Raw genomic sequence first — 15,493 nt, 5'->3', positions numbered from 1 at the left:
CGCCCTTAATTTCTTGGATTTTGTTTAGCCATTCTTCTTTCATTGCGAGATCACTTTGCTTCCATTTTTTTGCTGCTACCATTCTTGCTGCAGTGGAGAGGTATGTAAATAAGATATTGTTGTTTCAGTCTTGTTCCAGTTCTTCCTCTATTAGTCCTAGCAGGAAATACTCTGGTTTTAGCTGTATCTTTGTCTTAAATATTTTCTCACATGTCTCCTGTACCATCTTCCAAAAGATCTTCATTTTGGGGCAAGTCCACCAAGCGTGAAAGAAAGTTCCGACTTGCGTTTTGCATTTCCAACATTTATTCTGGGAATTTTTTTACATTACGCTTAATTTTTGGGGAGTCATGTACCATCTGTACATCATCTTGATCTGATTTTCCTTTAGGTCTGTCGAGTAGGTGTACTTGATCTTTTTGGTCCATAATTTCTCCCATTCTGTCAGATTTATTTCTCTTCCGATGTTTGATGCCCATTTAATCATACTTTCTTTGACCAGCTCTGTCTCTGTTGCCCAGATTAGTAATTTGTTGTAGATCTTCGTTATCGTTTTTTTCCCTTTCAGTATGATCTTATCTTGGAAGTCATCTTTTTCAGTAAAGCCTGCTTCTTTGTCTTTCTTGAAATACTCCTTGAGTTGAATATACCAGAACCATGAGACGGTGTTAAATTTTTGGGCGATTTCCTCCTTTGTTTTCAATTGCAGTATGCCATCTTTTTTAATTAATACGTCTTTGTATGTGGGCCACTCTGACCACCCTAATAATCTTCTCTGCCCAGATTCCAGTGGGGAGATCCATAAGGGGGTCTTTGAGTAGCGTTTAGTTTTATATCTGGTCCAGATTTTCATTAGTGCAGATCGAATAAAGTGGTTATTGAAGTTATTTTCTTTCTTGATTTGGTCGTACCAAAGATACGAATGCCAACCTATTCTTAGGTCAAAGCCCTCTAGTTCTAATGTTCTTTCCCTTCTTAGTGCGATCCAATCTATTATCCACCTTAAGCCGCAAGCTTCATAATAGAGTTTGAAATCTGGTAGTCCTAGCCCTCCTCTCTCTTTCTTATCTGTCATATGTCTGAACTTTATTCTCGGTTTTTTTCCCCTCCATATAAACTTTGATATTTCTTTGTTCCATTCATTAAATAGTCTGTTTCTGATTACCGGAACATTTTGGAAAAGGTATAACAGCTTCGGCAGGACGTTCATCTTGATCGTGGCAATTCTTCCCAGTAGAGATAGCGTTAGATTGTTCCAATTTTTCAGATCTTTTTTTTATCTCCGTCCATTTCGCCTCGTAGTTATTCTTCAACAACTGAGAGTTCTTAGCTGTTAGTTGTATTCCTAAGTATTTTATTTTCATGGAGATTTGTAATCCAGTGCTTTCTTTTAACTCTTCCTGATTTTTCTTGGATATGTTCTTTGTCAATATCATTGTTTTTTCTTGTTGATCTTGAAGCCTGCAAGAATCCCGAACTCTTCTATTATCTTAAGCCAATTTAATATATTTTCTCTTGGATTTTCTATAATGCAGATCAAGTCATCTGCAAAGGCTCAATATTTGTATGACTGTCTTCCTACCTTTAGTCTGGTCAGATTTTTGTCTTTCTTTATATTTCTTAATAGAATTTCCAAAGCCATGATGAAGATCAAAGGCGACAGTGGGCACCCCTGTCTGGTGCCTTTTTCAATTGATATTCCTTTCGATGGTTGTCCATTTATCCAGAGTACAGCCCTCTGTTCTTTGTAAATCGCATCGATGGCATTTTGAAAATTATGGCCTATGTCCAATTCTCTGAGTATTTCTTTGAAGAATTCCCAGCTTAGGTTGTCAAAGGCCTTTTCAGCGTCGACAGCCATTAGGGCCAGTTCTTTTTCGTGATGTGTTTCGTAAAATTCAATCACATCTAATATATTTCTCAGATTGTCGCCTATATGTCTGCCCAGTAAAAAGCCCGATTGGTCTTCATCTATCTAGTTCAGTAGGAATCCTTTCAATCTTTCTCCAAGTATGTCTGTAAAAATTTTATAATCTAAATTGAGCAGGGAAATTGGTCTGTAGTTCTTTAGATCAGTCTCTTCTGTCCCTTCTTTATGTATTATGATTATATTTGCTGTTTTCCAAGTCTGTGGACAGGTCCCTTCATCCATGATTTTATTAAATAGCTTTTTCAGATATGGTGTTATTTCTTTTGCCATTGTCTTATAAAAGATGGCTGTGAAGCCATCTGGACCTGGGGCCTTTGCAGGTTTTAATTTCCTTATTGCCCTTTGGATTTCTTCCTCTGTTATTTCCCTGTTTATAGCTTCTCTTTGAGATTCTGTGATCTTATCAAGTTTTTGATTAGAGATGTATTCAGATATTTCTTCTAACTTGGTGTGATTTTTTGAGTATAGGTTCGCATAGAAGTTTTGAAATTCTTGCAGGATGTCTCTATCTGTGGTTATCTGTTTGTTATTAACTCTTAGTTTTGTAATCTGCGTTGACTGTATTTTCTTCCGTAATTTTTGAGAGAGCCATTAGCCTGGTTTATTTGCGTTCTGAAATTCCTTCTGTTTTATGAATTTCAGTCGTTTTGCCAGATGATCTAGTTCTAGTTGATGTTTTTGCTTTTTTATTCGGTCTAAGGTTTTCTCTATCTCTGTGTCTTCCCCTTTGAGTTTCAATTCCCTTTCAGCTTTTTCTATCTCTTTGTCTAATTTCTGGGTTTCATGTCTTATAGTTTTGCTTTTGATTGCCTTTTGTTGGATGAAATAACCTCTCATAACAGCTTTGCAAGTGTCCCACAGAGTTTCAATTTTAATATCGTGGGTGTCATTGATATTAAAGAATTCTTGAATCAGTCTGGTATTTTTTATTATATCTTCTGTTTTAAGGAGGCTGTTATCTAATCTCCATCTTTTGTGTAAAGAAGTTTGATTAAATATGATTTCGATGGCTCCATGATCTGATAAGTCTCTCGGTAGTATTCTAATTTTGGAGGTTTTGGGGGTTACTGTTTTGGAGGTCCAGACCATAGCTATTCTAGACCATCCTCTATGCCTGTTTGAGAAGAAGGTATAGTCTCTAGGTCAAACTCCTGTTTTAGTTTTAGGAATTTGTTAGGAAGTGTACTCATCTCTTCTTTTTTATTCTTTTTATTAGGTTTGGTTTTATCTAGTTTGCTATTGATGACCCCGTAAAAGTCACCAAGAATATTTAAGTTATCAAATTCTACTTCCTGGAGTTCCTTTTTCAAGGTTGATATAAATTTAGTTTTGGAACCATTGGGCGCATAAATATTACAAATTAATGTTTTTTTTTATTTTCCTGAGTCAGCATTATCCCCACCATTCTTCTGTCTGAATCTCTAAATATCAATTGTGTCTCTAATGCTTCTTTCGCATATATCACTACCCCACGTTTTTTTTCCGGTGCAGAAGAATAATAAGCTTTCCCTAATTTTTTATGTGAGAGATGGGCTACCTGCCTTTGTGAGATATGAGTTTCTTGTAAGGCAACTAGATCATAATTACCTTTTACAATAGCGTTAAAGACCTTTCTCTTTTTTTGAAGAAGAATTGAGGCCATTTACATTTAAAGAAAAACACTTTATTTGTCTATTCAAATTACTCATTATTTAAAACTGTTGGTCTGTCTTCTTCCTTTACGTCTTCTTTGGTTGCCGGCTCGCTGGGTGCGGTTGTGGTCTGTCTCGGAGGTCTTGTCTTATCATCTGGAGAATCGAGGCGTCTTTTTTTCTGTTGTCTTCCTGAATGGTGGTCTTCTGTTGGAAAGATCTTAAAATCTTTTTGTAGGATTTTAAAGAAGGTTACAGCTTTATCTTCATTGGTTAAACAATGCTTTTGTTCTTTGTATGTTACCATTATTCCTTCTGGTTTCTCCCAGCGGAAACGGATTCGAAATTTTTTGAGTTCTTCTGTTAAGAAGTAATACTTCTTTCTTTTATTCAGCATAGATTATGGGAATTCCTTCATTATTATTACTCTGTTCTCTTTGTAACACAATGGGGCTGTGCTATTCTGTTTTAGGACCTCATCTCGTGTTCTTTTTTTTTTTTACGAAATGGACGATTGTGTCCCTTGGTACTTTGTTTATTTTTGAGAAATTTGTTGTTACTCTATAAATTCTGTCTAGTTCTTGTTCCAGTTCTGCTTGTTTTTTTCCGAGAAGGGGCATTAGTAGGGTAATTACTATTTGACGAATATCTTCTTTCGGTTCTTCTAGTATGTTTCTGAACCTTAACTGGAATTCTAGATTTTTTAGTTCTATGTTTTCTTGTGACTCCTCTAGTTTGAGATTTTTCTCCTCTATTTTTTGTATTTTTTATCTATTTTTTGTGTGCTTCTTGTAGCATTGTTCTGTCCATTTTAATTTCTTTCACCTCATTATGGATTTGTTTTAATTCTTCTTTAAAGAGATTTTGCTGTTCTTCTTGGTTTTTTACCATCTAGTTGAAATTGTTTTGTAGATTGTCTTGTTTTTCGGAGAGTTTTTGTATTTCTTTTAGGACCTCCTTTAAGATGGTTGATTCTTCCGTACCCGAAGGTTTCCTATTTGTCCCCTTTTGTTCCTTAATATCTTTACTGTCTTTCACTTCTTTCATTTCTTTCTCATTTTTTGCTTTTGGTGTTGCCATCTTGATTTTTGTACCGTTTGCTCCTCCCTTTGCTTCCTTACTCAATGTGAGAGTTTCTTGTCGCTTTTATTCTTTTAATTATTATTGTTTGATTGTCATTATTATTAGTGTTCTTATTATTTTTCTTTATTATTAATTAATATAATAATAATTATAATTATTTTATTGTTTTACTTTGTTTTGTTTTATAATCCTTATATTGGTAACAGCATATGTATATGGCTTTGTCTTCCTGTGTCTTCTTTTAATCCCTTTGTTTTATGTGTGTATATGTAAGTTATTTAATTATTATTTTAAAAGAAAAAAAAGGAAAGGGGAGGGAGAGAGAAAAAAATTAAATTTATTTTTTATTATTTATTTTATTTTTTATTATTTTATTATTATTTTAATTCATTTAATTTTTATTTAATTATTTTTTAAAATTTTATTAATTATTGTTTTATTTTTTTAATTATTTGTGAATTTATTTAGTTAGTTATTGTTTTAATTGCTCTTGTTGATTATTGTTTTTGTTTTTATTCTATTATTATTATTTATTTGGTATTATTTATTTATTTATTTTGAGTTATGTATATATATTTGTTTTTATATTTGTTTTTTATTATTATATTTATTATTTTATTATTATTATTGTTGTCATTTCTTGCTATTATTTACTTATTGTTTATAATTTATTAATTGTTGTTGTTAGTTGATTCTGGTTGGGTTTCCTTATTTTTATTTTACTCCCCGCTCTTCTCTCTCTGTTTTTCATCCTTCTCCCTTTATTTTATTTGTTTTCTTCTTATTATTATTATTTGTTTATTCATTTATTTATTTATTTTCCCCTCTTTATATAATCAGCCTCTTATTGATCTTGAACTCTCTTTAGACGTCCGTACAACCAGTGGAGTTCAGTCTTCTTTTCTTTCTTTCCGGTCTTATTTATTTTCCTTTGCCGCTTTCCCTTTAATTTCTCCGATCTGGTAGCCCTCCTTTGTCTCCTTCATTCTTCTTCCGCCCTTACTTCTCCTTTGGCACCTGCCCTTTTTGCGTCTCTGCGTCCTGTGTCTTCGCGTTTCCTTATTCTCGCGGCACTTCGCTCTCCCTGTTCTCGCGACACCTCGCGTCTTTTTTTTTCTTTGCTTGCGCGATTTGGTTTCCCGCGGGGGAGGGGAAGGAGAATGGGGCGGAAGGTGGCGGCGGTTCTGTAGCTCAGTGGGAGTCGATCGTAGTAAGTTGATTGAGCTAATTTCCTTCCTTGTTTTCAATTAAGTTATCAATTAGTCCTTAAGTAATTAATTATTTAATTGGCTAATCAGTGGTCGTCTCCAGCTGTATAATCCCGTTCAGGTTACTTCCAAATAGTTCCGATTAATTCCGATTAATTTCCAATTACTCTCCTAGGCAGCCGTAGTTTGACCCTCCCTATCTCTCATTGCCTCCCAATAATTCTCTTCATTGATAAAGTGCAGCCCACTGTAGCAAAGTGCGTTGATTAAATTGATTGGATGAATATCAATTAATAAATTAATTAAATAGTATAAATAGAAAAGAATAGCTTAGGTATTCGCTACTCAATAAATACTGGATGCTTCTTAATTTGTTATAAATAATGTATATTGATTTCTTAGATGATCTTAATGGTTAATTAATTATAGTTGCAATTGATTATTCAATTCTTAATATTTTCCACCTATCAATTTGTATCAAGTTGTATCACTTTTTTATTGTAAAATTATAATATTTATGATATTTTACAGTATCTTTTCTTCTTTTTTGTTGCAACTTAATGGTAGTTTGCTAAAAGTACACATATATAGAGAGATCTTCCCCGGCTCTAACAACTGTAGTGAAGGGTGTCTCTTTCCCTGGAGATATAGATTTTTATTCTTGGGAACTTACTGTTAAAAAAGCATAAATTTTTAAATTTTTACTCTAGAGAAAGTTTCAGAAAATACATAAAAGAGTAATGTCCAAAGAGCCTGGTACTTAGAAGTACATAATATCTAAAATGTTGCAGGAATCTACCACGGCTGGTAAAGAACCCTGTGGAAAATCAAGGAGAATCACTGCTAATCTACAAACCAGGAAGAGGCAAAACAGAGCCCATGACTACACAATGCCATTTCTGTCCTTGTATTGGAAAAATTAAATCTACCAGACTTGCTCTACCAAAATCACCCAACTTTTCTGTAGATTGATGTGCTAGATGAACCAATATTTTTATTCCATAAAGGTGGCCAGTTCAAAAAAAGGTGGAGCTTGCTCATGAAGGTGCTGGGATATTTCCAATCCCAAAATAATGAATTGCATACCCTGTAAATTCAAACTACAGATGGGCATCCAGTCATTGACAATTGTGATGTTGAACAGTTTGAAACAAGAAATGAAGTCCACCAATCTTGATCTAGCAAAGTTACCCAAATTGTGGGTCCCAGCCCCAAATGGAATTTTTTGCAATAGTAAAAATTTCTGAATATCTACTAGTGGCTGTTTAAACATTTACATGAATCTGTTGTGCAGTGTGTATAGGGGAGAAGATGCTTCCGCAGTACTTCATAAAAAGGAAAATCAGCCTGTCTAGCAAGTCTTGCAAATATTGATTTGTTATCAGTAAATGTTTGACTTTTATACCTTTTTTAGATAGCTATATACCCAGGGTCATGTAAACATTTCTCAGGTAAGATGGAGTCACAAAAAGAAGCCCTGCTCTAAACTAATGAGCTAGATGAACTAATGTTTTGATTCCATAAAAGTCAATGTTCTAGGTAGGATAATAAGGGGGTACCAACTCTATGATGCAAGTCAAGTCTTCTAGTATCAACATCTCAATGGTAGAAGTTACAAAAGGAAGTAATAATTATATTAATTTTGTGTTGGACACACTGAAATTCCTTTATCTGCCTGACACTGAACTTTGTCAAATTATGAATGCCAACTAAATTAATAAACGTAAAACTAAATCCAGTTGTTAGACTCAACTAAAGCAGACTTAATCATAGAATCATAGAATCAAAGAGTTGGAAGAGACCTCATGGGCCATCCAGTCCAACCCCCTGCCAAGAAGCAGGAATATTGCATTCAAATCACCCCTGACAAATGGCCATCCAGCCTCTGCTTAAAAGGCTTGTTTTATTAAAGGAACTTAAGCGTTAACTTAGCAAATTCTTTCTGATTTGGTGGATTTGCTGTAGCTAAAGTTTATAACTGGATTCAAGGCATAGATCTTTAGAGAATCGTGGATAGCCCTGGCACCAGTAAGTGGGTCCCATGGATTGCTGAATTAATCATTAAGGTAAGCAATTTTTGAATCAAAGAACAAAACAAGCCTCCTTTTCAGCTGTCAAAGCTCCTGATGCAGCATAAATGGAAGCTAACTACTGAACAACATTTCAGGGGTATTTACCTATCTATTTTCCCTCAGTTCAAGGTTCCAAGCCATCTCTAAACCAAGAGATGCAACTTTAACCTTTAATCAAATTTCCTTACAGAAGTTATGGATATAATCATTTTGATTAAAAACTATTAGGCACATCCTGGTGGGAGCAATACATTGAACTGCAGTTAGAATAGGATCTCCCTCCTGGATGACTCCAAACAACAAAAGCTATTGATTGTGGAAGTACTTTCAGCTAATTAAGCCTTGCTCCAGGATTTCAACATTAAGCAGATGGCACTATTAAAACTATCTCCTACATTCAGTGCTTCATAGATAAGACTTCCAGAGCAATCCTCTTGCTACTTTGGTTTATTACTGAGTATTTAAGTAGCTATGTACATTAATCTATCATCTTTCATGCACTAGTTTTAATGCAACATTGCTGACCCCTGAAGACCATCTCCAATAAGAGAGTTCCCTGTGCACACATCTCCCCTCGTGACTTCTGGCAGCAGTCTGGACAAGTTGTCAGTACCTTTGACATAAACAGCTGGAAATGACAGATCAATGGTTCAATATTCTCAACAGCATGTCACTGATGTGACAGCAAATGTTATTCTAATGAAGCTGTAATCATAGTCAAATTATGTGGTTCGATACACAGGAACAGGAAGGGGGGAGGGAGAGAAAGTGTCAGAGGTCAGGAACTAAAAGGTTATTTGGCTTACCTCAAGCACTTGCTGGAGACTGGGCTGTCCATCCACCATGGCTTGAATAATTCCAGTCAGCTGAAACAAAGGAAATGTGGGGGGGTGGGGGGTCAGTAAAAACATTCAAATCATTGGAAGGAATCACATTTTTCCAAGTCTAAATACTCATTGAAACTAGATGAAAAACCAGGAACCAGGAACAGTATTGTAAATTTAGGTATAACTAAATTGGAAATATTTGAAAGAAAATCTATTAGAAACTAACTAGTCACTTCATTTGCTTAGAAAAAGAATTTTAGGTTGGATTAATGGTTGGTTTTAAGAATTGTATTATATATCAGTAGGCTGGGATTTCACTCACTTGCTTGAACCATTTGTTTATGTTAATTATTCCTCGACATTTTCCTCACTATAATCTGTTTAACATGAGCTACCTTCTTCTGATGCCAAACAGGGAGGAACCTTCTCTTTCATCTTAAGGGACTGAGGCAGATGGCATCTCCGCTCCCCTTCCAGATCTATGCTTCTGGGACTGCATCTATGTACATGTGATCTTTGTTCTGCTTCCTGAACTTAGACAGAAGTTCAGATAGAAAAGACAGAAAGGTCTTTTCAGCTGCAGCATCAAAACTACAGAACAGCCTGTCCAGGGTAGGTCATTGGCACCATATTTGTCTACATTTAAAACAGGTTGTTGAATTTTAGGAAAAAAAATATTCTGGTCCCACACCAGAAAGATAAGATTCTAGTTTAGCATAAGTCACCCTACAAATTCCTGTAGATTCCCCAGAATAACCGAGCATAATTTTCGGCAAGTCGGTTTTGCTTGTGTACACTCTAGTTTCTTCTCAATACAATGGGAAATAAAGGAGAACAATCCGCAACTCTGCTGTCCATCATAGAAGAGGTATTAAAATGTACAAATACATTTTTTGCCTTAGGAGTTAGGGTCCTACATTAATACTAACTCCAGATTACCTCATATGTTCCTTAGGAGAGAAAGATCTACACCTCAAGCCCTGCAGTTGATACTCCCGTCTAATAGAATAAGTAAAATCCTCCAATTTTAGTGTGCACCTTATTTCAGCGCCATTCCTGCTACATCTCTCATTTACATTTTACAGCCCAAGGTGACTTCAGGCACTCCTATACACTGGTGATTAACACAATAGAAAAGGGCCATAAACAGATAAATAAAATAAACCACTATGGAAAAGTGAGGTGCTGAGGGCATCAGCAATGCAGCTTTCCAGAGAGAGGAGGAACAAATATCAGAGCATTATGAGAAACGAGCATAAAGCTATGTTTACAATTTTATAGCAGTTTTCAACTTTGGTTTGAAAAGAGTCTTTTGCATTTTAAAAGCTATTGTATTTTTTATTATAAATTCCAAAGAGAACAGAGATCATTGTCAGTACTCTTCTGATACTTACATGGATATTATTTCAAAATCACCCATGCACCTATTATTAGACCTAAAGCAAAATGGATCACAGTAACATAAAAATATGACTCAAACACAAGAAAGAAAAAGAAAAATGTTTGTTAGGGGCACTTAACAAATGACAAAAACTACAAAGGGTGGTTTATCCCCATCCTCTGTTCTGAAGCACAATACCCTGCGTATGAAACACATCAGGAAGATACCTATTTATGAAATCTCCACATACTCTTCTTAATATTTGCTTGTCAAAATGTGGCAATTTTAACACATTCTGTACCTACCTCCAAAGGTAGAGAGGCCCAGTCCTACTCTTTCCTCAAAAGGCAATACCTAGGTAACCGCAATTAAATACCTGATAATTAAGTGCCGACAACATTGTATTTGTATTTCTCCTTTGCTATGCACCCATTTTCTTCACTTAAGTTATGCAATGGTCTTGCTTATCTGAACTGACTCCTTTCAGTTTAACAAATTTAGGCGTAAAAATATTGTAAAGCTATTGACAGAAATTACTTCATGGGAGTAAACCAATCAAGCCCTTATGCTACAGAAAGAGCAGTGCTTAGTCTCAATTTGCTTTCTATGCATCTCAAAGGAACTCCCAAGAAATCCATGTATTAAAAATTTGTATTGCCAGAATTCTCTGAGCTGAAGATCTCTTAGGAGAAAGCAGGAGAGTAGAGTTTATTTGGACTGCTACAAGGGTATATAACCACCAATAATTGAAATTTGTAATTCACTATGTCAAAAATATCATTTCAGAGAAAAATAAGGTATTCTGGTGCCTGGGGCAAAAAAAAATGTGTCTTAATCACATACACACTCATCTCTGCTGTAAGAATAGATGCTATACTAGAAAAGATGGACAATTCAAGAAGGACATTGACAGGATGGAACGTGTCCTGAGAAAAGTGACCAAAATGGTCAAAGAACTGGAAACCATGAACCTCTTGTGAAGAACAACTTATGGAGCCCGATTGAGTTAGCCTGGAGAAGAGATGGTTAAGAGGAGTCATAATAGCCATGGTTGAAGATGGGATCAGCTTGTGTTCTGCTGCTCCAGAGACATATAGCAATACATTAATACTGTCAGCCTTCTGCTATCATGGGTTTCACTTTTGGAAGCAATTGGGCAGGCAGAGAAAGGAAAGGAGAAACCTGCTGCCCCTTTCTTTCTCTACATCCCAAATTGCTCGGTGTATTTCTCATGTCTGGAGGGAAGGGAGGTATCAAGCAACCTGGCAGGCAGAGAAAGTAAAGTCCCTAGTTCCTCCCTATCTTTTTTAACCTGCCAACTGCTTGTTGCCTTCCTCTAGTATTTATGCTATGTGGGGTTTTTTTCTTATATCAACACCTTCAAGTGAGACATTTTGTCTAAACTTCTGGTTCTTATCTCTACTTGAAAATCATTCAAAATATAAGATTTCCAAGACAAAAAGATTCACAAGTGGTTTTCATTGCCTTCAGTACTAATAATCATTAGCTATGATACTACTACGAATGTCTTTGAGAGATCCAGTGACACCCTCCACTACTGTTGCTGCCCAGTAGCTGTTTAACACATTTATTCTGGTTCCTCAACAAAAACCTGTATGGGAGACCCTAACAGCAGCACTGCTACTGTGAGCTTAGCGCCTTGCCTAAAAGGAGCATGAAATCCCACCACCGCAGAAAGGTTAGTGCCATGGTGGAACAGAGGTAGTATTCAAAGGTAATACTTCAAAGCTGGAAAGAACTCATGAGTTCCTAGGGAAGAACAAAGGACAGATAAAAGACTGATTTTTATTCAAGAAACACAAAACAAAAAGACATTTTAAGTATAAAAACCACCATGACTGCACAAGCTACATATTACATGCCCCAAATAGACTAAATAACTATCTAAGTAACTATAAAAAATCTACAAGTTTCCATGACCAATCAGATATTTGAATTTGGGGCTCTCTGCTCAAAGTCCAATACTCTAAACATTACTCTGTAGTGGTTGTCTCATATCAGTTGTACGTGTAATTTAAAAAAAATAAAAATTGGGATATATTGGAAGAAAAATGCAACAATGTACTGAATTAGTACAATTAGCTTGTAAATTACAGTGATCTACATAATTAGAACAATTTCCATAATAGACAAATTAGCTGTCCAAATTTGAGGAAATGGGATACGTCAGTCCTAACCTTAGTGCTCTTTCTATTTTCAAGTGTGCAGTTTATTAGTGACAATAACTCCACAACACAAAATGATTACGTATGCCCTGTTTTTTAAATTATCAAAAGTGACTCTGTTTTATTTTATTTACTGTATTATTGCTATGAATTATTATCTACCTAATCTGCCATATTTGTTAATCCAATTTCCTCATTTGTATAGATTTTTTAATGGAAGCATATTGAGGGGAAAGTAATTACTCTGCAAAGTGTGGTTGTTGTTTTTTTTTAAATTAATTTCTTCATACAGATAACAAAACAATACAATACGAACCTTAGACATCTAAAAGATAACATAAAAACTGTTTACAATTTTTATGGCTAGGATACAGGTTCCAATTGTGCTTCCCTTTACCGTATATCTTGATTAATAGCCCCTTTAAACTCCCCGTCCTACCCACCCACCCATACTACCCTCTTCCCACCTCCCTCCCACCCCCATCTGGGTTACTTGAATCAATACATTGATTTAATTGTCTGGAAGGCCTGATTTAAAGTTCTGTACCTATCTTTTCCTTCCGTTTTGTTGATTAAACAAGACCATTTCCTAAACCAATCTTGTCTTGACTGAATATTCAAATATTTATTTTTCTTTTCATAGATGAAATCATTAATTAAATATTCAGAGAGATACGACCACCAGGTTTTCAGGTCCCACCTTGTTTTATCTTTCCAACCTCTGGCGATTGTGACATGTATAGCGGCTATCATAAATTTTAATATATCTGACCATTCGTTGTTCCCCTCCTTTACCTCTATGTTGAGGGACAAAAATCGAGCTTTATTCCAATGTAGTTTTTGCTCTATTATTTCCTCTATTACTTCTCTAACAGTATTGTAGTATTTTTGGATTTCAGAGCAGTCTCACCACATGTGTGAAAAAGTACCAATCTCCCCACATTTATGCCAGCATTTGTTAGAAATGTTTTTCATAATGTGAGCCAATTGAGAGGGGGTCCTATACAATTTTGAAATTATTTTCTTTTGTGTTTCTTTTATTCTTAGATGTTTAATTTTTGGGGTTTTAACGATCCAGGAGTTACTAAGTTTTCATTGAAGTTTATATCCTGTTTCCAGGCCTCTACTAAAGTATGTTTTGTATTATAGGATAAGGCTATTAGTTCCTTATATATTTCCCCTATAATGCCTCTCCCTTTTTCTATTTTCCAGCCAATTATTCTATCCAATGAGGCATCTAATGTTTCTTTCTTTTTTTACTTCTTGTACTCTTTGCGACAAGCCTAACCAAGCTAACCAATACTTTAAGCCACATTTGTCTTTTATCTTATCCCATTTTTAATATCTCCATTGGATTCCAAGAGGTCTCCTACCTTCTTTACTCCATTCTCTTTCAGGGACCTGATTAAATTCCTAAATGTATTATCTTTATTTTCCAGGGTTTCTAGCGGAAAGGGATCTATTTTATTTATTTGGAATTTATTTTGCCATTTCTTCCAAACCTGCAGTGTTGAGAGGAGGGGGGCATCTCTTAATTTTTTAAGCTCGTTTTAATCAATTTTTTCTCCCATAAATGAGCCCTTTTTCCAATCATTTAATTCTTTCTCTAATTTCACCCATATTTTTTTCTCCCTTCCAGTTCCAGTTCTATTAATTTAGCAATATGGCAGGCCTCATAATACAACTCCAGGGATTCTGATAATGTTGTACACATACTAATACATAGTATATAGAAAGCATGATACAGCACCAGCAAACTAGTTTCCCTATTTGTGTTTCTGTGGCTAGTTGGTACTGCAACTGGGGGAAAATAAATATTAGTTGTTTCAAAGAAACTTCAGTAGGTCTAAAGAGCAATAGCCAGACTGCTAACTGGGGCTGGCTACAGGAAGCACACAACTCTGCTGTTGCAACAGCTCCACTGGCCACCAACATGTTTCGCGGCACAATTTCCACATCGTCTTGAAACAAGCCCAATAGACATCTTTCTAGGTTTTTCTTGATCTTTTTAGAAATCATTTTATTTGTTTCTTTCATCACCTTTTTCCAAAAATGTTTTACGTCTGTACACATCTATCAAGCATGGAAAAGGGTACCTTTCTGCACTTTACATCTACAGCATTCTTCCCTTTGGGTTTTGTCAGGTTTGGCCATTAATTCAAGCGTTATATAACTTCTATAGAATCAAAGTGCTGGTTTTGACCTACAAAGCCTTATATTGCTCTAGCTCAAGTTATCTGAAAGACCGTATCTCTTTCTATGAACCTGGTAGACATCTACAATCAATTGGGGAGGGCCTTCTCTCTGTCCCACCACCCGCTCAAGGGAATTTGCTGGGAACACAGGAGAGGGCCTTTTTGGTGGCTGCTCCCAGACTGTGGAACTCCCTCCCAAGACAGACCGGATGGCCCCATCCCCACTTGCCTTCTGCAAACAGGCAAAGGCTTTTTTTTTTGTCTCAGCGGGCAAAATGGGGGCACACAGCGGGCAAGGATAGGGCACACTGCTGGGGAGGTTGTGGGTGGGATTTTTAGGGGTATTGTGTGTTTAAAATGCATTTTAAATGTATTTATTGCCAGACACACAATACTTTTTTTAAAAAAATTGTATTCACTTTGTTTTAAATTGATCCAAGTGTGTGATTTGGCTTCCTTGAGTCCCCACAGGGAGAAAGGCAGGGTATAAAGTAAATAAATAATTAATTAATAAGAAAAAAAGACTAAAATCCAATTAAATTGTAAACATCTAAGCAATTCCAATATACCTGACTAGCTGAAAACCACACCCTGTGTGAAAATTACTTTCTCATCTAACTTCCATATAATGGCAATATGTACCTTTTTTTGGGGGGGGGGGATTTTAATTTCTAAAAAACAGGTCTTCTTAGTAAGTAAAAATTTAAGAAGCGGAACCAAAACTGCACATTCCATTTTTGAAACTATTTTCTTTATTAATAATAATAATAATAATCTGAAGCTGCCTGTGTCTACATATACTGAAATGAGAACAATTGTGTTGATTAACTGTTCTGTGTCTTGATTCCTTGCTGTTATGAGCCTTTTCTGATATAAGATAGATAAGCTCATATGCAAACAACTATAGTGAAAACAAAGGTTGCATGTAACTGCATAACGGCTAGAATCAAAATCCATCTGTGTATAACTGGAAACACCAG

The 15,493-nt window shown here is 35.5% G+C and overlaps 1 protein-coding gene across 1 annotated transcript in view; it reads right to left on the bottom strand.

Annotated features, from left to right (window-relative positions):
- The window catches only part of ERI3 (ERI1 exoribonuclease family member 3), a 259,579-nt gene that overhangs the window by 203,421 nt on the left and 40,665 nt on the right, over positions 1 to 15,493 (bottom strand). Inside the window, exon 4 of the mRNA XM_060773363.2 lies at positions 8,731 to 8,790. Within this exon, the coding sequence (XP_060629346.1) occupies positions 8,731 to 8,790 (60 nt within the window). The remainder of the gene's footprint in view (positions 1 to 8,730; positions 8,791 to 15,493) is intronic.

The sequence above is a fragment of the Anolis sagrei genome, chromosome 4 (genome assembly GCF_037176765.1).
Source record: "Anolis sagrei isolate rAnoSag1 chromosome 4, rAnoSag1.mat, whole genome shotgun sequence".
Lineage (NCBI taxonomy): Eukaryota > Metazoa > Chordata > Lepidosauria > Squamata > Dactyloidae > Anolis > Anolis sagrei.
This window is presented reverse-complemented; position numbering and strand designations above follow the sequence as displayed.